This window comes from Uloborus diversus, chromosome 3, assembly GCF_026930045.1.
Source record: "Uloborus diversus isolate 005 chromosome 3, Udiv.v.3.1, whole genome shotgun sequence".
Taxonomy (NCBI): domain Eukaryota; kingdom Metazoa; phylum Arthropoda; class Arachnida; order Araneae; family Uloboridae; genus Uloborus; species Uloborus diversus.
The window spans coordinates 184,084,049-184,108,430 of record NC_072733.1 but is presented as its reverse complement, the minus strand read 5'-3'; the positions used below and the strand labels follow the sequence as shown (position 1 = coordinate 184,108,430).

Here is a 24,382-nt window from a genome sequence, read left to right as displayed (position 1 = left end):
TACGAAAACTTATTTTTTGGTCGTTTATTTTTTATCTATTATTTCTTTTTATTACCCATGTTTCGTTCTCTTCTTTCTTTTAATATTATGCGGACGCAACTTTGAGTAATGTTGTACTATCTTTATACATAATGTAATGTACATTTGATCATATTTCTCAAAAAAAAAGTTCTCGGAATAAAAACCTATCAATTTTCATTGACACGCGAGTGAATATTAAATTATTAAAGTTAATTATTTAATTAACTTTTTCCAAAATGGCAAGAATTAAAAATTTCGTTCCGATTTCTTTACTTGAATAGTTGCAATTATGACTCAAAGCAAAATACTTTAGTTTCTAAATTTTCCTTGTTACTGGTTTTGCTTATTTTACGATTAGCATAAGAAATTTGTCACAATTGTTATTTTAAAAATAATCAAGATGTGTATCACTCACGACAGAAAGTTTTTTTTGATACATAGAGAAGGCAAAAAGTAATCACTCAATTTCTTGCCTAACTTTTGAGCTCAATGTATTTTTGTATATCATTCACGAAAGAAAATATTTTTAGATACATAGTGATGGCAAAAAGTAAGCACTCAATTTCTTGCCCAAGTTTTTAGTTTGATGTATTTTTTCGGAATGAAATTCTATCACAATCTAAACTGTTGCTATTGATCCTGGTGTATTTTTTCATTCTAATTTTTTTCTATTTTCCCAACATTTACAAATCCTTTTTCATTTCTCTAAGGAACAGTAAAACCCTAAATGCATTCTCCTAACAACTCAATTTTCTTCAACTTTTTTACTACGCATAGATGAAATGACTTATAAAAATTATCAGGATGATAAAATGATAAAAATTGAAGCTTTCTTGCCAGTTCAATTACTTTGCATTTTATAAAAGAGAGACCCAAATTGTTTCTTAAAATGCTAAAGAGTTTTCCCCTTAAATGTAGAAATGTGTGGAAAAAAATGAGTTTGTTCTGGGAAATTGACTTTTTATACCCGACGGTTGATTTTTCTACGCATCTATTAGTAAAACGTATCGTTTTCAGATTCTCTTTTCAGATTTTATATTCACTCATACAAACGTAATTTTAATGAAACGAAATGTCTTGTTTATGTCTTGAAAAGTTTTATTGTTATTTAACTATCAAAAATAAATTATAACGTCCCCTCTTACTATATGTTTAGTTTAATTTCAAAGCAGGAGCTTTTTTATTTTTTAAAGTCTCAAATTCTGAGGTTAACCTCATAGAAGGCGTTACTGGATTTTCCAGTTAAATTTAAAAATCAAACACGCAATCATACCTAGGAAAAGTAGAATTGAGGAAGCAAGGAGCCGAAGAATGTAAAACAACTTATCAAAGTTTTCAATAAAATGAGTGGAAAGTTCAGACTGTAGGTAAGCTTTTATTCAAAAAATATTTGAAAATCATTCTGCACAGCAACACTTAACCAATGCTGCCAGTACCATCTCTTGTACCAAGGCAGATGAGGTCTTCTACTTTTTGCAATGGTTATCTTCAAAATTGTATTTTGGCACTTACATCTCTTTGCTTCTCACTGCCTCGATTGCGACCGATCATTAAAAGCATATTTTCATCTTTCTCGTTAATTAGTCTCCTGTATTTTCCTCATATTGAATCTATTGTCCATTACCAGTAGGTCTGACGCTGAGTGAATTTAACGCTTCTTGTATTTCATGAGCGACCGACTCGGTCTGAAGCGTCGTCTGTCGTGATCCGTAGCCTGAACACGAAGCTTATTAGGTTTTCACCATTGACTGACGAGTCTGAAAAGGAAGACTTGCCTGTCATCAATGAATGACATGTACCGAACAGAAAGTTTATTATATGTCACGATAATTGACGTGAATTAAAGAGAAAATTTACGACTCATTTCTATTGGAGAAAAATGTCTAACGGAAACTACGCATTCAATTGAAGCAGAAAACTAATTGAATTGATATGTAAAATAATATTTTAATTAAATTCTGAACTAAGGTTTGGGTGGAAAATTGGAAAAATCGTAAGAGGTTGAAAATATTTTTTCCTATAGTTTCAGTTACCTACATATTATAGTTATTTAGATGTGGCTATTGATAGTGACTTCATTTATTGTTACTTAAATCACTCTTTATAAGTCAAATATTTTTTGTGAATAAATAAATTTTAAAAATGGTTTAAAAATATTTTTTTGTGGAACAAGAAGGAGAATAATGCGTGTCGTAGCTTCACTAGGAGTTTAAATGTGATTAAGATTGTAATGAAATGCAGCAACAATATAAATTATTAGTTACAAAAAGTTACAACACAGTTTGAGAAAAATAAATTTTTCACCGAAAAATTTATTAATGTACCATTTTTTTTTTGTTTCGCATTGTCGACTCTGTCACAACCATTTAGAAAACTAAACAGTTACAGTTAGTTGGGTTAAAAGGAAACAGAATTTCAGGTATGCTAGATGTTGTGTGTTGGATGTTTTTTCCCTCGAAAATTCAGACATAATATTACTTTTAGAATCATTGTTTAATTTATTCTTGTTATGTAATTACAGTTTAAAAAAATAAATCATTACAATCATTCTTTTTATAAAGGCTTATGTGTCCACTCTTTTAATCGTCCACTCTTACACGAAGTGGTCATAATATTTAAAAATTCTTCATAAATTACTTACATAGCAAGTTATTGATATGTCATTATACACAGATAAATAGAAAATCATTTTTTATGAAAAAGTGACTAGTTAGCGGATTTTTTTTTTAAATTGGTAAACAAAGTTCAAATATATCGGACACGATTTGTACTTTTTTTTCCGTCGAAATGACCAAAAGACATCCAAGTTAAATTTTACAAAGCGCTTTATAATTTTGTTATAAAAGTTAAAAACTTTATTCTACGAGTTAGCTAAAACTAATACAATTTTAAAATGAGCTTTTCCCCCAAATAATGTATATGCGACCGTTTATAGACATTAGATACTTTAATACGCAAATAATAATGGATGAAGAATATGTTTTTGGTTTCTGAACACAAAATTAAAATTTTCCATTTCATATCCAACACTATATTACGAAGTATTCTGCTAATGATTTTTCTTTTAAAAAATATCATGCTAGAATAAAATATAAGCTTAAAGTTTTCTTGGTGCCATTAACCCATTTTGTTTTTAATTCAAAGCTTTATTTTCTAAATGAACTTTTGAATATTATTTAAGGAAAAATGTTGGCTACATACCTAAGAGACACAATCAAATCTGCGTCGTCCATAGTAAATAAGAATTTAAAACTCTTTTCTGCCAAATGCACATGAAATGAGTACAGAAAAGGAAGACACATTTTAATTTCAGCATCGTCCATAGTAAAATAAGAATTTAAAACCCTCTTCTGCGAAATGCATACAGAAAAGGAACACATATTCAAATTTCTGCATCATCCATTGCAAAATAAGAAAAAAAAACTCTTTTCTGCCAAATGCATAGGAAATAGCACAGAAAAGGTAAATGGGAAAACATTGTCTTTAAATAGAACCCACAAATTTTACTTTCATGGGAAGAAAATCAATTGAAAAGCACAGAAAAAATGATAAGAAACTTTGTCTTTATTTCTAACACGTTGTCGACGTGAGTCTAAACATAACGTTCGAGCTATATTTCGCTTGAATATCCTCTTGTTTAAAAGCAGAATTCCTCGTGTACAGAAAGCGAAATCAGTATACCTCATTGTTCTTTCTCAAGGAGCATGAAAGATTAAAGAGATCGTATGTCAGTCACCTCTTTCTCATGACATCAATATTATACGATATTAACTTTCTCAGAATTTTCGAAGAAATGGTTTAAAGACAATGATTTGTACAGTAACATGCTTTGTGTTGAAGCAAATAACTGTTAGAATATGAAATATGTACTTTCTCTTTTCTGAAATATTCAAGATGACCCACATCTTTGGGGTTTGATGGAACTAAACCTGATGCACTTTGAATTCGCATAAAACGTGAGTTAGTTGACAATGATTTGAGAAATCAGTATTTTTACTTAATGCTATTTAGGAAAATAAAAATATTTGCTTGTATCTCCTCTTTGATATTTTTTGTTTAGTGGTGAAAAATAAATCGATGGTTTTATAGATGTATTCAAAAGTTCGTTTTCAGTCATTTTAGCTATTACATATTGTAAAGTGAATTGAAGTGAAATGTTTGCCATCAGGTTAAAGCTATTTACTCCGTCACTTGATGCATTATTTATTAGAAATATTTTAGAAAGTAAGTTTTAACATATTACAGAAACGCAATTTATTTTCATTCGTTGAAAGCACTTCATTCACGTGTTTGATGAAACGACCCCAAGTCACTTAACTGAAAATGATTACATGTGTGCTCCAAAACATTGTTTTTTCAATTTAAATAGTTCTTGTACTAACTTTTTTTTGCTATCTTATGAACATGAACAATTTGTTTATCCTTTTAATACTTCCTTTCATTGGTGTTTCTCAAAAACATAAAGGTGACTTGGAAAAAGTCCAACGAAGAAAATATAGTGGCGTTTGCTATTACTAAATTAATGTTTCAACTTTTACTGATGAAAATTCAAAATCACATGATATTAACTTTCAGTTGCTTGTTTAGTTGTTTTTGAACTGTAAGAAAAGAGTATTTTAACTTCCGCAAAAATTTTAGTCTTTTAATGGTCTGAAGCTTTTTCATTATTTGCATTGAGTTGCAATATATCTTTCTGATGTCTGGATTCAAAATTTGTACAATCGTCGAACATGCTGTAGTATTGTGGTCTTCGTGTTAATTACCAATGGTTATATCTAATAGTTATCAGGTAAACATAACTCATCAGTTGGAACCTAAAATGGCGGCAAATGTTTACATATTTTCTGCAGAGATGGATGACCATATCATACAGTGTCAGAAATAACGAGAAATTTCGAAACAAGAAGAGTTCAACGTTTCCAAAATTCTAATTAAAATTTATTATTCTATTTTTTCTGTTCTTTTTAACGTTAACTTCTATTTAGTCCTTTAAATGCTCCAGAAATCTTTAAAATAATTGTTATTTAGAAGTATTTTACGTCACTTTTTATTATACCATCTACTTTGACTTTAGACCTCAGTGTAATACAAATCGCTGCACGAACTAACGTTCTGACTTTGGATAATTTTTAAGGGAAAATAAACTGCATGATTTCAATATTTTACAAGATTAAAAATAAAGAAAATAATAAAACAACAACTCGTGAGTGAAACAGCTTTTGAGAACTTTTGGAATAAAAAGAACATTAAAAGTAAAATAAGAAATAACAATGAAAAAAAGCAAAAATTGCAGATTACTGCAGACACGTGTTTTGGCGTACATGGAACGCCTTTTTCAATGAAAAAGAAATGAGCTTATGGATAAAAAGAATATCCGGCAAAAGAAGAACAGCTAAGAAAATTGGAAAAAGAGTATATTTTAAAATTTGACAGGTGATAGTTAACGGTTCTCAAATATACTTGAGGGTTTTTCGACGAAAATAATTCCTGCAGACAATTTCTTGCAAAAAGTGACACGCATTGTTTGTGTGCAAATACTGAATCGATCTGTTACAAAAATGTTATTGAAAAAAGAACATTCTCAATATTTACTTGATTAACCGTTCTCCGTTCTGTAGTTTCCGAAACCTATCATACTATACAATAACTATTAATCATGCGTCATTAAGACCATTTGATGAAAATAAACATTTATGTAATACAAGTGTGCTTAAACCTGTTTACTTCTCCCATCCGTAAAATAACGGATATCTTTAACACAGCTTTTTATAGAGGCTAACTTTTTTCTTTTGACCTTGAAAATTCTTCATGAGAAACGGATAGCAGGGGTTCTCTTGCATGAAGATAATTCTGTGTTTGTATTTTCATTCTATTCTATGAAAGAGAACAGCTAAGAAAAGTGGAAAAAGAGGTGAAACACCGTTTATACGTTTTTGAAGGGATTGTATGAAAAAAAGCGTATAAATGGAAAAACGTATAATACGAGTAGATATGCATTAATGTGTATTAGACTCTGCAGGGACAAATTTTAAAAACGTATAATTGATAAAAACGTATAAAAGAGAAACATATAAAAGGTGATTCACTTTAAAATTTGACAGGTGATAGTTAACGGTTCTCAAATATACTTGAGTTTTTTTTTTCGACGAAAAATATTCCCGTAGAAAATGTCTTGCAAAATGTGACACATAATGTTTGTGTGCAAATACTGAATCGGTTTGTTGTAAAACTTTTATTGAAATGTCATCTCAGAAACGATATTTTTAAAATTAATTTTTTAAATAGATTTTTTTTAGTCATGCTTGCAAATACTGTAGAAGTTAGCTTCATTAAAAATACGAGTTTAAAATAAATAAATAAATTAATAAATAAAATAAAATAATAAGAATTAGAAAAAATAAATAAGCAAATGGAAATTAAAATAGAAATAAAATGAAAAATAATAAACTAATAAATAAAAGAAATTATTTATTTAATATAAATATAATACAATTATTTCTAAAATGTCTACGCATGTTAAAATATAAAAGATTATTTAAGTTGCGTAAAAAAAGATACATTTAAGATTTGAAAAACATAACAAAATAATTACAGAATAGAAAACATGCATCCGAAATTATTTTTAACAATCACTCAATTGTAATCAAATGCAATAAAATTTTTAAAATAGTGAGCTAAACTTAATTTTGTTCATTGGAATCAGTATGGGAATGTGGGGCAAAGTGAAATGATGAAATATTTTCTCTGCTTTTAGCGCCACCTATCTCGTTATATCTTAACTATGTCAAGTAAAAATTTCCTCTGAAAGTCAAAGAATATGATAGTACAAGCAATTTTCAAAAATTGATAGTCATATTATAATATTTTATTGTAATTCAAAATTAATTTTTGTTGCTATTAAATAACAAAGTTCTTGTTTCGAAAATTTTAAATAATCATTGAGACCTACTAATATTCATTGCAGTATTTATTTGTTTAATATTAAACTTATTTGTATTTTAAATGCTTTGTACAGTCATTAAAGTGCACGCGGGGCAAAGTGGGTGGGGCAAAGTGAAGTAGTTCATTTCATTTACTTATTCAATCTTTTTTCAAATCATTTATCAATTTGTACATTGAAATTCCTTGTTTAAAAAATTCCCATATTTATTATTTCATTCAATATTTTATTCACTCATTCATTTTTTCACCTATTTATTTATTTATTCGTTTATGTACTCATTCATTTCATCAAAAATATTTGTAATAATCAAAAAAGAAAATATTTCATTATAAAAACTTTTCATTTTTCTCTTTACTCGATAAAAAAAAAGTGGAACATTGCCACATTTTTTTGCAGGAACAAATTTACTGCTAAAAATAAAAAAATAAGTTTCAATTAAGTTTCAGATTGTTCTTTCATTTTGTACCGTAATTTACAGAACAAATTTCCAATTTATTGATTTTGGAAAAAGTAAGTTACCTTTACTATTTAGCTTTGGCCCACATTCCCCTACAGCGATGAAATGATTAGATATTAAATGGATGTAGGTACTTATAGATATGAAATGAAATATTTTTTTCACCTCCCCCCATCCCTCTCCCCCGAAATTTGTTTAAGTAACCGTCGACGACCGCATTCTCATCACAAATGGTGAATGGCATAGTAAGTGAATTGTTCGCTGACACACGGGGCCGATAAATCACGGCCGACAGAAAAAAGAACACCTAGACGAGTAGTTCTCTCAGAACAAATATCGTTAAGAAGACACTTACAATGAATTTTCCTACAAACTCTCGGAAATAACTGTCAAAAAAAAAAAAAAAAAAATCTGGGACCTAAAATAATTTATGGTTCTTAGATTTTACTATTTTAGTCAGTATCTGCACATAGTATGTGTAGTTTTAAAACTTTTCTATCGGAGTGCTAATGCCTTACCTTTTTTTGTAATGCTAAATTTAAAAAAAAACTTTGATATCTACGATAAAATCAGAGATAATTTAAATTGATTAAGTATTTTCAATTTTTTTTAGTGAAATTTTTCATACGAGGACTTTGAAATTCCGATCTGCAACCTTTTTTTGTGATGGAAGTGACGTAGTTGTTTTTTAATTGGTGCCGAAACCAATAAAAAATAATGGAATTTTAATTGTTGCCGAAAACAATGAAAAAAAAATTGAAATTATAAAAATAGTTTTTTTAATAAATTTAACAATCTAATTTTATGGCTTAACTTAAGCAAGCACATATTTGTGGATTTTGGGCACTTTAAATTTTTCAAATAATGCAGGTTTTCGAAGATTTCTTTGATTTAAGTCATATCATCAGTTTAACAGCGTAATTCACATTGCTTAAGTGATGAAACGAAAAGTAATAGTAATCATAACTTTATGATTATGATTACTTTTCATTGTTTTTGGCAACAATTAAGTAGCGGACTTCGAGTATTGTTCAGTTTTCTCGTTGTTTATCATCTATTTTCTTCATTAAAGTGCGCAGTTTTGTTGTGAATATGCCTAAGTCAGGTGCAGGAAGAATAAGAGCGTGGCGTGAAAGAAAAGGTCCTAATGAAGTGACAGTTCGAATCTAAAAGAAGAAAAAGATAAAATTTTCACTTCTTAATGTGTGTCATTCAAACACACTATATTTTTACTTCCTTTTACAAAAAAGGAAGTATTGTATTCGCGAAAAAATTCTTACTCAAAAATCGACCTTAATTTTCATTTTACTCACCTCCGAATGAATGTTGAGGTTTTTTTCGACATGACCTCACGTGCATATATACCTAAGAACATATAGACGCCCGAAATATACATTTGACGATCCCCGAGTTAATTACAACGAGTTTTCTCGTGACAATTGTATGTGCGGATGTGCGTATCTATGTCACACAACTCAAGAACGGTATGTCTCAGAAAGTTTAAATTTGGTACGTAGACTCCTAGCGGGGTCTAGTTGTGCACCTCCCTTTTTGGTTGCATTCGAGTATTTCTAAGGGGGTCTTTTGCCCCTTTTTGGGGGGGAAATCATTGTTAATTTTGATGTAAACTCAAGTGGTGTATTATTTTGGCGATATATCGCCAGTCTTTTGGTCGCCAAGTTTTGTCGCCAACCTGGCGACAAATTTGGGGTGTTTCTTTAAATCTGATTTCAATTTGGCCACTGTTATTGATATTTAGAGAGTAAACTATTGAATCACATTAAAATTGCCAATAATGGGGAAATATCATTAAATTGATGTAAAAAGAAGTCATGTGATGCACACATCAGCTCGTTTTTATTGTATCTGTTCGTTTTGATACATCCTGTATTACAATATGTTAGTATTTTATGAGTTTTGTAGTAGTGAGGATAATAATTCCTACTGCCTAAAAATAGAAGAATAAGCAACTGAAATATGGTTACACTGTAACGTATTTATTGAAAAACATTTCAATCAAAGAAAATTAAAGATGGAAAGTTTTACTTTCAACTAATCCATACGCCGTTTACTTCATTCGCAATGTGCCATGGTCTTTAAGTTGTGAAATAAGTAAACCACCGCAATGATGCGTTTAGGTAATATCTTCTTTGATAATGACTCATGGAAAGTTTGGTGCAAAGAATCAAAGGTATCAACTTAAAGGAATCAATGCTAGCTGCTTGGTGTCCATTAGGCAACAAAGCTTTGTTCAAGAAGTCGTTACCCGTGTAACGATACTCGGTTTTTACTTCACAAACGAAAGCGGAACGATATTCAATTTAGAGTACACCGTAGAAATTGTTTTCTATTGTGTTTTTGTTTGAAGGTCAAGGTAACGCAAGATGTTGATGGAGAAGTGATTTCGAGGAGGGCAAATTTCATATAGTATAAGAACTTTACTTTGATATGGGAACTTGAGGTAAAGTTGACGGGAAGTGGTTTAGCAATTGATACTCCTTAGGAATTTATCTGTGTTTCATAAATATCAAACCGAGGTTTAATGAGTCTTGAAAGGAAATAAAATTTGCCGTAACATTGTTTTCAAACTTGAATAAGTTGATGTGCGTTATTACCTATGATTTTATTTCAAAAGAAAATCAGACATGCATTTAGAACTCACAACTATTTCTTGAAGTGTAATTACAGCAAGTTTTAAAATAAAGAGTTTAATTAAGTTTAATTTAACTCTAACCACCTCACCTTGAAGTATATGAAATATACATAACTAAATGCTCAAATAATAATTTAAAAAATAGTTATTTAATCTAAAACGTCGGAAATTTTTGTAAAATTTAAAATGCAAATTTTCAATTCTAAATTAAATTTCAAATTACTAACTTAGTTAACGTTTCTACATTAGTTTATAGATGCTTCGGACGTTATTAATCTTATATTGTTCAAAAGAAAATTAAAAATGTTTTTAATTGAATAGTCTAAATTTCACTTGGAGATCTTTACTTGCAGAGGGAGTTTTTTTGAACTTCGCCCATAGTCGTTCAACGCTTCGCCCGTATGCAAATCAGGGCTGCGGAGTCGGAAGGAAAATGGCCGACTCCGACCCCGACTCCTGGATTTTGAAACGCCCGACTTCAACTCCGACTCCGGATTTTTTTTAATTTTTTTAAATTGTTTTTTTTTTTCAACTCCCTATCTTCCTTCAGGGGAAGGGGGGAAACCTCTAAATAGAAATTGAAATATTAATTCCTTTTTATGAAAATTTCGCATTTTGTTTTTTATTGTAAACCCAAAACGCATACAACGTTAGAAATTCAATTTAAAAATCAAATTTTCTAATAGTTACGAGTTAAAAAGTGAGATGACTTAAAAATCCCTTTTAAAAAATTTGAAGAGGATTACCTGTAATTCCCCCGTCCCCTTTAATGTTTAACAAATAGGTATTGATCAAATCGTGTGCTTTCAATTTTTGAAAACTGTAATTTGAGAGGAAAAAAGCTTTTTTTTTTTCTAAATCCAAGTTCTTGAGAGGGGTTGGTTTGCCTCGGGTGGCACCCATCTGGTAGATGACACCCAAATTTTATTTCAGAGTTTATAAAAAATATAAATATTTTAATTCTGAAAATTTTCGCGAATATATATTAAATTATATTTCATCAATAAAATTTCAACGAAAATAGGGCACATATACGTCAGGAGCTAATTTTACACAAAATGCGGCGGTATACAAATTTGTACGAACAGTTTTTACTGTACCTATATTTCTTCTTCGCTAAATTTTTAATTTAAATTTTATTGGCTGCTTTAGAATTAAAATTAATATGAAGATTTTAAGATTAACTGCAATTATTAAGTATTGTAATCAAGAAATCATTTACACTTATTTTGTTCCATACTTTTTAGTCAGAACCAAGCTTATAGAAATAGTCTTAATAAAGAAAAAAACATTAGATTATTTCATCGAATCTTTTGGATTCGTGCTTTCGCGCCAGAACTTCTTTGAATATGCCGATCACCCTTAAACGTTTCAACCTTAGCTACGGGCCTCGACTTACTAATTTGTTACGTTTCTTTTACTATTTTATAACTGAGATCGAACAAAACACAATATTTCTATTTTTATTTGAAAGTGATTACTCGAAAATGTTAGTCAACAAAACCGTTTGCTGACAGTTGCTGTTAGTTAAGTTAAAAAGCAAGCAAACTAGGGAACGGCTACAGAAAGTTCGGTAAGCATTAATATCAAGCTAGCTGGTTGCCATAATAGCAGTTATTTTCTCATTAGTATCTTTTTATACATGTAATCAAACTAATTGGTAGTCTGTTTTAAAAAATGCTAGGAGAGTCAGTGAAAAGGAAAGAAAAAAAGAAGCCCGGAGTCGGAGTCGGCATGTTTTCTAACGACTCCGACTCCTTTACCCCAGAATCACTCCGACTCTGACTCTGACTCCGACTCCACAGCCCTGATGCAAATCCCTGACGTTTTCTTGGACGGCTTTTTGAAGCTTATCAATCGATATGATAAATGTCTCAAGTTGTTTGGTACTAATGTTGACAAATAAAGCTGTGTCGTATCTTTCATGTCTCCTTGTATCGTTTGACTTTGATACACACCTCTGTCCACAATCGTCACAAGAAACTTATTTTTTGACCCGCCCTCGTATAGTCAAGTTAAAATTACACTCAAACCTGTTTTAGTGCGAACTTTTTTTGGTGCGGTAGGGGTTGGTTGGGGAAAGTGGGTCACTGGAGTAAATGAGTATCCCCTCTAAATCTGAAACATAGATAAAGTTTTCAAACTTTTTTGCACTGATTATGTTAAATTTCATCACAGTGATTGATTTTTGCATATATTTGGGTTTTGTGGATTTTTTATCTAGGACACAGCACTTAGTCAAAAAAAAAAAAAAAGAAAAGAAAGAAGAAACAATGAAATCTATTCCCAGACGTTTAAAAGCTATTGTTGATACTGCATGATATTTTACTATATAATAACTTTGTAAAAAGTTAGATTATTTACTAATTTTTTGACATTTTTTTAAAGTGTACGAAAACTTTTGTGAGATCAAATTTCCGGCAATTTTTGATTTTTGATTTTTTTAAAATTATGTTTTTATGTTTTATTAAAAATTTTCACGTAGTTTTGTTAAAAATAGATCATAGGTCTTATAATAAAATTCCTATTCCGAAATATTAATTCTAACCATTTGATAATGGCCTATTTCATTGAAAGTCGTAGGTGTACGAACACTTTTGGGAGCCACTGTATGTTGTGGCCACCACGAAACTTTCTTCTATATTTTTCTTATAATTCTCATCCCTCCCCATGCTTGACGAAGAAGCAATATTCCCAACAAAAACAAAGTTACACAAGCAAAAACTTGACGACCGTCCCAATGTCTGAATTATTGCAAAAGCAAAGCAAAAAGCGAAAAATTAAAATTTTTTTTTAAAGCCTTGCTTGAATTACGAATATTTTATATGTTAACAAACATAAGAGATGGCAACAGTTAAAACTTTAAATCATTGATATAATATTTCCGTTCCTTTTCATACAATTAAAATCACGAGAAATATGCAGACGACAGTCTGTTACGATTTATCTTTCTTATTGTTGCATTAATGAAGCTATTTTTATTCGCAAAAAAAAAAAAAAAATAATAATAATAATAATAATAAATAAATAAATAAAAAAAAATAAAAGATCTGAGACCCACTTCACCCAATTAACTCTAATTTGAATTCCGAAACTTTGAATTCAAAAAATGTTTTTCACAATAACGAGTTGCGACAAGACCCTACTGATTACAGTTATTGTTTCTAAATATAACATTCCCTCCCAAGCATGTCCCTCCTCCTGGGTGGTTACGTGTGTAGAGTTGTGTGTGTAGGCTTACGTGTGTGCACGTAGGCGTGTGTATGTGTGCAAAAGCGTGCGCGCGTAGGGGAGTGTGTGTGAGCATGCGTGTGTAGAACATGGACGCCACCGCCCAGCAAAAGTGGATTCCGGTGGACAGTGGTCAGGACCAGCCGCGCTGCCGCCGGTGGCCGGTGGTGCTGCAGCCCTGGTCCAAGCTGAAAAAGGAACCACAACGTCAAGGACTGTCAAGTGAGAACAATAAGCAATCGTGATTGCTCAAAAAAAAAAAAAAAAAAAAAAAAAAAAAAAAAAAAAAAAAAAAAAAACAAATCCGCGAAAATATATTTTTTTTTTTTTTTGCGAGTTCAAGCAACATTTTTCAAAAAAAGTGTTTCAAGGCTAGTTATTTTTATTTTTAATGATAATTATTTTTTCACATATAGTTTAATTTTAATTTCATACAGCAACAAGAAGTTTCGTATAAAATATTATAAATTATTGTTTAAGAGGAGGGATCCCATTTACCCCGTAAATTTTTGCTATAAGGGGTAAGTGGGTCCCCCTATAATAATGGAGATTTCAAAATCAAAAGCAACTCTGATGAACTATTTGTATTAGTGAAATACAAGACAACTATAATGACCTAGTAGGAATTGATAGTTCAGCTACAAAATCTGCTAAAGCTGGTGATTATGTATTTGTTAAACTTACATCAAAATAAACAATTAAGTATTATGTAGATCTAATGTTGGAAGTTAATGATACAAATTAAAAAAAAAATACTGTTGCAAGAACGAATACAAATGGTGAGTTTTTATTGGCCTGGCGCAGAGGATGCAGAGGGAAAATATGTTCCTATAGGCTTTTAATAATTTTCACAGATATAATTGTTTTGTTTTTCGTTTAAAAATTTTCTGTCATACAGATTTAAGACAGTAAATTGATGCGTTTACAAAAAAAAAAAAAAAAAATCATACTAAAAATATATATACTTTATCAAGTAAAACTCCCTTACCCTCTTTTTTTCTTATGCTTGATTTAAATTTAAATAAAAGGGGGAAGGGGGTGCTCCACTTGTCCCTTATTATGGGGTAAGTGAGACACCCATCTGATTTTTTTTTTTAAATACAATCGTTAAGAATATTTAAAGTATTCTTTTAGAAAATAAGGATGAACTTTCGTTCATTAATAACATCCAAGTTAAAATAAGTCAACAAGTTATTTTTTTCTGGTTTCAAAACTTTTCCATTTCAAACTTTTGTTTTCGAAAACGAACTATTTTCAAAAGGATTCCACTTACCCCAACCAACCCTATACGAAAGTTTCATTCAGATTTGGACTCCACTGAGGAAATTATTTATAAAACGGACGAAGTTATTTATGAAATGGAGTAAGTTATTTATAAAGCGAACGATTCTTTTTTATGTGGTCCCTATCCATCGCACAAAAACAGGTTTGGGTGTATATGAACGATCCTTACATGATTTTGTTAGTGTATAGTATTTTTTCTGTAAAAAGTAACTGTAGCTATGATGTGAACGCAAAACCAGGTAGAGTTAAATAACGTTTTCTTTTCTTTTTAGGCCGCAATAATGGGAATGCTTCAAGAAACAACAACCGGAACTCCACATCTATCAGCGGAAGAGTAGCAAAAGAAGGAAAGGTGCTCATTTGGTACACTCCATGGGATTTACCTCAGCAATCAACAACTAACCGAGTTCCGATTGAAGAGGTGTATGGCACCTTCACCGTACGCCCCACCCGAAAGCCAATAAACCCGAGATATTACCCTCGCGGTACTGGAGGTAAGTTCTATTTATTATTTAACGTTTTAGTTTAATATTTTTTAATTTCTACACGTGAACATTGTTATCGACGGTGATGTAGATTTGACATGCAATTTTGATAAATTTACAAAAAAAAAAAAAAAAAAAAAAAAAAAAAAAAAAAAAAAAAAAAACAGAGCGGAACTTTTTTGGATACTTGCCTTTTGATCTTATATAAGCTTATATAAGGCCATTTTTTACTCTCCCGTAAAATTTTTAAAAAGATGAATTAATGAATAAAGACATGAAAGGAGGCTTACTGCATTGTTTAAAACAAGTAAAAAAAGAATAAAATAAATAAATATATATATATATATATATATATATATGTATAAAAAGAATGAATTGCAAAATAGGGTATAGAATGAGGAAATGAATTCTTGTCTTTCATCCTCTTCCCCCTCCCCCTTAAAAAAAACCTTTTTGGGCACACAAACAAACGCTCTTTTTTTTTTTATTTGCAAAAAATCTTGCCCATGACACTTCACTCCGATATCTCATTTTTTGATAGCTGTAGATTGCGTACGAAAGATTTTTTGACATGGTTATTTTGAGGGTATGTTTTGAACAGTTCAAAAAACGCATCACGGCCGCATACGGGAAATTTGAAGCACTTGTAGTTCCTGATCTAAAAGAAATGTTTGATTCAAACAAACTCTATGGGAAAGAGCTCTTAAAGAGAGAGACTATGTCAGAGGGAAATTTCACTTAAGTTTTAGCATTAGTTTTTATGGAAACTTCCTCAAATATCGTTATGGCGACAATCGATTTCAAATCTGATTCGGGCCAAAAATTTGGCGAGACACCGTTAAATGGTGACTAAATAAGTAGCCAAGTCGAGTAGTAGTTTGGCATAGCCAGCCATAATTGAACTATTTGAACAATTAAAATAATCAATTAACCAAAGTTTTGAAGCACAAAAATTGTAAATTACTACAGACACGTGTTTTGGTGTTACAAGGAACACCTTTTTCAGTGCAAAGTAATGTGAGCTTCTGGATGAAAAGTCATCATGTGTTGCTTTTCTCAGATGACTTTTCATAGCACTGTTTAATTTTTTTTTTCTTCTACGTTTGAAAGCTTAAAAACCGGTGAAAACAAAGCTTGAATTTTAAGTTTCTAATTAAAACATTCATAACCATGTCATTCACAGCAAAGATATTATAGGAAATCTTATTTTAAATGTCAACATTTCTAATTTAACTATTGTTAAATTAGACCACCACTTAGACCTTTAACCACTCTGCGGTAGAGAATTCCTAATTACATGCTAACCCTCTACTACCCAAATTATTATTTCCAGTAGAAAAAAAAGTATATTTGCAGAATGTTAAAGAATGTTGTATCTAACTCATAATAAGTTGGATTTCTGGTTAATTTTTTTTTTATGTTTTCAATTTAACTTCGTGACTCTGATTGAAATATTAACATGTGTGATTACCTTCAACCTTTATGTAAAACTGCAATATTGCACCACTCAAGTTACACTGATCCACAAAGTAATAACACTTCTACAGAGGAATATAATGACGAAATTTGATATGACCTCAGAGTGGGTTTTTGAGTGTTAAATGGACGCGCTGTCTCGTCAAGAACCGCAGGTGACATATGTTTAAAGCTTAAAAAAGCATTTGTGCGGAAGTACAAATCTTTTTGTACCTTGAATGTATACAGCAGTGTACATTGCAAAAAAAAAAATTGTACTAATAAAAATATATATTAAACTGTACCGCTTCTTGAAAATTTTAAGATATCACAGTTCCCAGAGATTTTCTTGTAGTACTGAAGTTTTTTTTTTTTCGCAGAGTTAGGATTTTCAGTAGGAACACCTCGAATGTTCCTCCCGCTTGAGGTAAAACATACTCCATGAAAAATTTGTCAAATTATCATAAAGCGGACATTGTATTTGTAACCATTACGAGTATGTAAAGTCATTCAACCAATGATATGAAACACGTGCCAGCAGTTTTGTGCAAATGTATGCTTCTAACGTTGTTGTTTTTTTGTTTTTTTTTTGTACCATAACTTGGTATCACAAAGGTACTTTCTTTCTTATGGTGCAAGTTGTCTGAAACAATTGTTGATTTTTTAAATGCTGTTTAACACTAGGTTGAACATATGTGATTTAGTTCGAGACTCTTGAACTTTAACATACATTCGGCACAAACGGCAGGCGGCAAAATCAGTTTTATGCTGTCGTGCAGTATTTTCTGTTTGACATCGAAGTTTATTCCAAGGAAGGTGAAATTTGCATTTCATAAAGAATAATCAATGCGAATGTAAAATTTATGAAAAGAATTAGTAATTAGTTTTTATGAGGTGCCATTTTTAGACTGTTTTAGTCTGAAAGGGAAATGAAAGTTTTTAATATTTCAAAGGGGCCCTTAGAGGATGAATGATGTTTAATTATGAGGACAAACAATGATATAATAACAAATATTCTACACGCTACTATGCACTGCGAAGTTCAACATTTATAAGCTGCACTGGGAAGATTACTCATTATCTACGAACCAAATCATAACAATTTTCATTTCAAACTCACTCGTGTGTATAATCCTTTACTAACAAAGAAAAAAATTACTTTTTCTACTATGTTTTTTTTCTTTTGGATATTTTTTTTTTTTTTTTTGATGCTAATCTTTTTCTCTTCTTTGATGATAAATTCTTTCAGTTCTAATTGACTCATTTCGTTTATACAACGCCGTAGACTATAATTGTCCTATTTCCTCGTAGATTAACCTCAACGCCGTTTCTGTTCGAACTAATGTATTCTTGCATCAAATCTTTCTTCTCATTTTTTATCAAAGTGTTCTGTACAAAATTGCCTTTATTAATGTCCAAGACGAATTTATTCAAACGATTTTTTCGTCATTGCACGGAACGTATTTTTTATACATTAGCAAAAGGGAAACGCTGTCCATGAATTTTTTTTGATCTAGATATCAATTCTAACAGAAGGGAGAAAAAAAAGTAAATATGTAATGAATCCAATTAATTGTTCAATTTAGAGGTACATACAACTATTAAGTGCGTTTCTAATATTTATCCGACTGAAAGGAGGAAAGGGATTTTTTATGAGCTAAGCGAGCTTATTGTAAATAAGTATTGTAACCGACTCCCTCCCCCCAATTAATTATTTATTGAACATAATGCGTAAAATGAAAGTTAAACCCTTAAGTGCCTGATTTTTTGGATTATTTTTTAAGCATGTTATAACTCTTGTTTAAATCATGAGAAAATACTTAAAAAAAAAGCAGTTTAATTTTCATTAAAAATCGATTATGCTACACTGGGTTTTAAGTTAAAGTAGTAACTTAATTTAAACTTTTAATTAAGTTTAAAATTGATTGACTGACATCTTTAGAAAGTAATTAATTGGTTACTGACAGCAACAGAGCTTCAAACAGTTCTCATAGAACTTTCGAAGACTAAATAGGGTATGTTGCAAAATGTCAACGCGAGGCGTTTAAGGGTTAAATATGTGTATAAAACATGGCTTCTGAAACACACAGCGCTAAAGTAGTCAGTGATTCTTCAAAATGTTGAAGTGATCACGATTTTGAGCTCCATGGACAAAACTTTGATGAAACTATCTCTAAGATTGCGTCAAAAAAAGTTTTTTTTATCCAAAAATAAAATTTAGCCCACCTGGTCACAATGAATATTTGCAGTTCTATTTAATGACAAAAGAACTGCAAATTGTGAGATGAAAAGTAAAATTTTTATTATGGAAATTATTCCCCCTATCTCTGAAAAGTTGATTTGGAGTTTTACTAAAACAGGAACAGTGTAACTGTTGATTTTTAATTTTTATACAATCGTGCATCCAAAATTTGACCCTCAATCATTTGAATATGAATAAAACTAACTGAATTCGTTGTTTGACTTTTAAAATGGAATCGCATGTTTAACTTAAGTTTAGAAAAATGTTTCAAGAGAAAGAGAATTTTGGATTCTCTGATACTTTTTTTTAATGCTAAAATATTACTCATTATCTCGCATTTTCTCTGATGCTTTACAAGGTTGTAAACCAGTTTTGTTGTCGCATTTATATCAGAAAAGAAATCGTTTATTTTAACATGGTGAAATGTAGTATCATCATATATTTCTTCTCAAGGGTTTTTCTATGCTGGTATGTCATTTTACCTTAATACTTATCAAATTTCATAAGACACCATCATTTTAAAGATTTTTTCACCTGTGGCAAAACAAACAATTCACATTTTTATTTTTTTTTTTTCGTAAATTTCACTAAAAAAAACTTATTTTCCGAATTCCGCTGTCGAGAACGAACGTTTCGCACGGGTCAGCTAGTGCTCTCATAAGATTGAAGTTTTGAGCAATAACTTCAAATACATTTTGAATAGCAGGCCAAGAGACGCAGTTTCATAGGGTTTGTTGCGGAGAGAGATATTAAAAGGTAAAAAAGAGAGTAAAACGTTTATTTATGAGTCTATAAATTAAAAGAACATACAATGAAAATTAGTAATTTGCTACAGAAAATGAGCATACAAAAGAAAAAAAAAGTTTGGATTTTTAAGGGTGATTTGGTGCTTTGACATATTTTTAACATTTTGTAAACTCAAATTTGTCTGGTTTAAAGGGTTGCAATACCTTTATGTTTTCTTCTTTAATTTAAGTAAAATTAATAATTTTGTGAAACCTTTGCATTCACTCTTTAAAAAAATTTAACACTTTTTCATTTTGCGGAGTTTTAAAATGGTTTTTATTAAATGACTACAAAAAACACTTCTAAAAATATGATAATTCATTTTCATATATCGGAGCCTCAGAGCAACAGTAAGACATCTAAACCAAGGGATAACAGTAAGATATCTTACTGTTGCTTTGAGGCTACGATATAATTGCTAAAACATGTTGACTGCCGTCCACTACGTTAAAAATCAAAAAAACATTTTTCATACCGACTAACAACATGTAATTTGTATAATGTACCTGTCTTAAAGTACACGTACTTAAATAATTTGTTAAATATTTAGGGTCAGTCGAGATAAAAAGAAACATAGTTTCAATGTTTCATTTTAAATCCTGAAGAAAGGTAATTCTTCAGGATGAATTCCGAGGCAAAAGACTACATTCTCTGAAAGTAACTTATTATGCAAAATTTGATTTTATTACTTTTGTGAGTGAATGAAATTATGTTTTCAATTACCCCAGAGTGTTTCTTTTTTACCCTAGAAACTAGGGGCAAATGAGAACACCCGATTTATTTCTCCATTACGTTGGTGTAAGTAGGTAACCGCAATACACACAATCAGTTTAGAAGTTTAAAAACTTCTACAATAACTACACTCAAACTGTCGTCCATAGGGTCGCATGCTATCCGCTGAATCCTCCAAACGATATCCAAAATGAATTTGAAAAGAAAATCGGATTTAAACTTTAATTACACGCTAAAGTTACGTAAAAAACACGTTCAAGTTAAATCGAAATTCAATCTACCAAAAAGATAGGAAGAATGATAAACTAAGCTGTTTCCATTTGCTCCTGAGTACAGGATTTATGGGGTAAACGGAAAAGCCACAATTGAGGCTCTGAGAAGCAAAGGGTCGTTAAGTGGACATTTTCAAGTTTTGAGTAAAACGCGTTTAAAGTTGCGGTCCTAGGTAGGCTTTCATTGAAACGTTTTTCTAAATCATGCTGTATAGCAGCACCTACCAGGAGTAGTATTAGTATCGCTTGCCCGAAGACAGATGAAAGGTTCACCTACCATTTGTACTGGTTACTTCCAAATTTTAAATTTTTCCACTTATATCCCTTTGCTTCTCACTGCCTCAAACGCAAAGATTAAAAATGAGCTTACTCCTGTCTAATTAAAGTATTAAGGTCTCTAACAAAATGTTGGTGAAATTATAGTTTGATTGTCCCGCACGTGACGGTGGAAGGGCCGATAACAATGCGTTAAAGTGAATCAAAATTTTATTTCAATAACATTACAATTACAATCTTAACTTTAAAGGCTTGAACTGCTTTACTTTACTTGTAGCTATTGTTCAGTAATTAAAGCTGAACAACTGCAAACTAGCAGGACATAATGTTTCACTATTCCGTATTACTGTTATACTGACAAATCTCTAACTAACGGAACATTAATTATTATTCAACCATGTGTTCTAAAGCTCAGCCTATTAGGGCTACCAGTACTAAATCTTGCCTCAAGACAGAGGTAAGGTCAGATTTGAACAGATTATCTCCAAATTTTCAATTTTGGCACTTATATCCCTTTGTTTCTCACTGCCTCGATTGCTCGTCAAAAACATCTGGGAAGGTGAAAGGAAGGAACTAAAATGGAACCTGTGGAAGGTTACTAAATGTTTTTAGTAATCTTCCACATGAAAAGTAAAGCTAGTTGAAAGCAGTAGATAATAATGCAAGACCACTAAACTATTTTTTCAGGGTCGACTTCAAACAATGATGACGCCTAAAAATCATTTGGAAAAATGCTGAGCTCTCAGAATATAATCTATATGTCACCTAGCCTTCACTAACCAGCAGTTTAGTTTCAAAAATTACCACAACCTTACAATTCAAAAACCACAAAAGTTGAACCATCAAAATTGAATTTTTGATCTTTGCAATGGTAAATCTCAGCTTGAATAAAAGCAGTGGATAATATGCATAATAATTATTTAATTTTAAGCGGAAGTTTTGGAAAAGAATTAGACTCCCAAAACATGCTTTTTGCAATCCTATTGTCCCAAAGAGCCGTCTATATTACCTCCAGAAGCTCATTTATTTTGCGGCCTTAACTTTCTTAACACTTCAGTTAACTTCATTAGGCGTCATTTTATAGAATTTTTTTTTTTTTTTGCTATCGGTCACAAATAAACAAGAAATTCATATTTTGACCGTTTTTCGAAAGTCATACCAAAGCTGCCATCTAGGGAGGAGCAATAACGGTAAAAGTAATTTTGCTGCGGGAAAACTTATACATTTTGTCATTAAAGAAGTGCTGTTAATACATAAACATACTCACCAAATATTAAACAGTTCATTATATTTAAAGAAGCGGTGTAAATGTGCAAATACGTTTAGCAAATGCTAACTCTCATTGTACTTTTTTGTATTCTCTACTCCTTACCACATTTACATCGATGTCGCAAACTCCAAGTTAACACTATGTTGTGTGCTTAGAGTGCGTTCAAGAGCGAAAGCTTTGCGAGGATTAGCTAGCTCAATTTCAGTATAAAAAGATAGTATTTAACTAAAGTACGCTCGCATCCAATGACACAGTTAAAGTATAAATTGAAATGAAACTTTTTTTCAGTTTACAGTCATTAATGCTGGTGTTCTTATTTTGCTTTCAGTGCCCACTTGGTATTTGTTGTCTCCATACCAGGAGGACGAAAAAAAATCTGCAGGGACTAGTGATCTTATGAAGAAGATGGCCGTTCTACAAGCCATCATGTTGGTAGCAGCGTTTATCATCATGTATACTTTGTTCCTTTGAGGACTTATATTTATTTGAGATTGATTCTTTTATTCATGAACTGAGACATTTTTAGTTCCAGTGAACTTTTAAAGACTGAACAACGCTTTTTTTAAAAGTGTAATGCATATAATCAGCTTAAGCGGCTAATTACAGCCATAACATCAACTTGGGATGCGCCGATTAATCGGCAGTACCAATTAATGGGCCGTAATCTGGAATTTAAAATTCTTTTGTGATACTTCATTATTATTTTTTTTATAAATTACTGTTGAAGTAATGTTATTTTTTTAATTTAATTTTTATGTTTTGAATAAATATACACATACATACAATGTTGCAAATTTTCAGGTGTCGATACTTTTCTTTGAATAATTTTATATTTTCTAATAAAAAACTAAAGTTTTAGATTAAATGTCTAATAAATTTAAATTAAAAGTGCTACTAACCAGACTCCCCTTTAATATTTTTTAAATTTTCGTGCTAGTTAGTATTATGTAATTTTATTAACAATAACGTGAAAATTGGCTCAAAGAAATTGAATGAAATTATGGAACTATTTTTTGAAAATTCGGAAAAGGGAGAAAAAAAATCGTATCTCAAAAATAAACTATTAACTATTTCTAAAGTCAGTAACTATTTCTAAAACAGAAAAAAAATCTGACGGAGAAGTTGGTTGTATTAAAAATGATCATATGATCATTAATCGGCCCTGCCGATTAATCGTTCGATTATCAACAGCCAAATAATCGGCTATCGGCCAATTTCATTTGTGGCGCATCCCTATCATCAACGCTCAACTGAGTATTTTTACTATAAATCAAGCCACTGGTCTTTTGTGCTAGACTTTTTATAATGCATTCATGTGCAATGGCGAAGCCAGGATTTTGCTTCGAGAGGGGCTGAGGTCATCAAAAGTTTTATATCGTGTCTCCAACTCGGGGACTCCTCCGCGGAAATTGTAGAACTTAAGGTTCTGAAAACAAAATTTAAGATTATCTTTAGGGATGTTGGAGGGTTTAGGAATTTTTGTCTGGTTTGATCAGGGGGGGGGGGGAGCTGCAGCCTCGTAGTCCCTCTCCTGGATTCGCCACTGTCCAATGTGTTTGTAGTAGAACTGAGAGACAGTGAGAAGAGCAAAAGTACGTAAGTGTCAAAATTAAAAATTTGAAGATAATCAGTTGAAACGGAAGGTTAACCTCTCCTCTGTTTTGAGGCAAGAGAGAGTACTAGTAGCCCTAGTAGATGCTACTATACAGCATGATTTAGAAAAAAAAGACCAACGAAAGCCTACCTAGAATCACAACCCTAAACGAGTTTTACTCAAAATTTGAAAATGTCAACTTACATCCCTTTGCTTCTCACTACCTCAATTGATGCTTTGCTGTTTTCTTTGTGTTTCTGAGTGTTGTGATTCTTTCTTCAGTAACGTGATCTACACGTCTTTCATTTTGATATACAATTTTAACTTTTTAATATTGTTTAGAATAAAAGAATAAAATGCTTATGATATCTTTTTTTGAACACGTGAGCCCATTGGAGGGGGGAAAGGAATACAGTTACATAAGTCATGTGTTTTACCGGCATCTCGCTATTCCAAGACAGACGTTGCTTACGGTGTTTCGAGATAAAGCCAATGTACTTACAAGCGTATTTCGCTCGGTCTAAAGAGGGAATCCCGTCATGTACATTTAGGAACGAGTGGTTTCAAGTATTGATTTGGAATTTGTAATTATGTTTTCTTGGATAGTTTGAGCAATTAAGGAGCATATTTTTATTTTGTACCTTAGTACGTTAGAAATGACCGAATTTTCTGGTAAAAAAA

The 24,382-nt window shown here is 31.1% G+C and overlaps 1 protein-coding gene across 1 annotated transcript in view; it reads left to right on the top strand.

Moving 5' to 3' along the window:
* The window catches only part of LOC129218528 (SCO-spondin-like), a 48,261-nt gene extending 24,206 nt beyond the window's left edge, over positions 1–24,055 (top strand). The window contains exons 3-4 of the mRNA XM_054852816.1: positions 14,862–15,083; positions 22,436–24,055. Coding sequence (XP_054708791.1) covers positions 14,862–15,083; positions 22,436–22,578 — 365 coding nt within the window. The 3' untranslated portion in view covers positions 22,579–24,055. The remainder of the gene's footprint in view (positions 1–14,861; positions 15,084–22,435) is intronic.
* Positions 24,056–24,382: the final 327 nt, after the last annotated feature.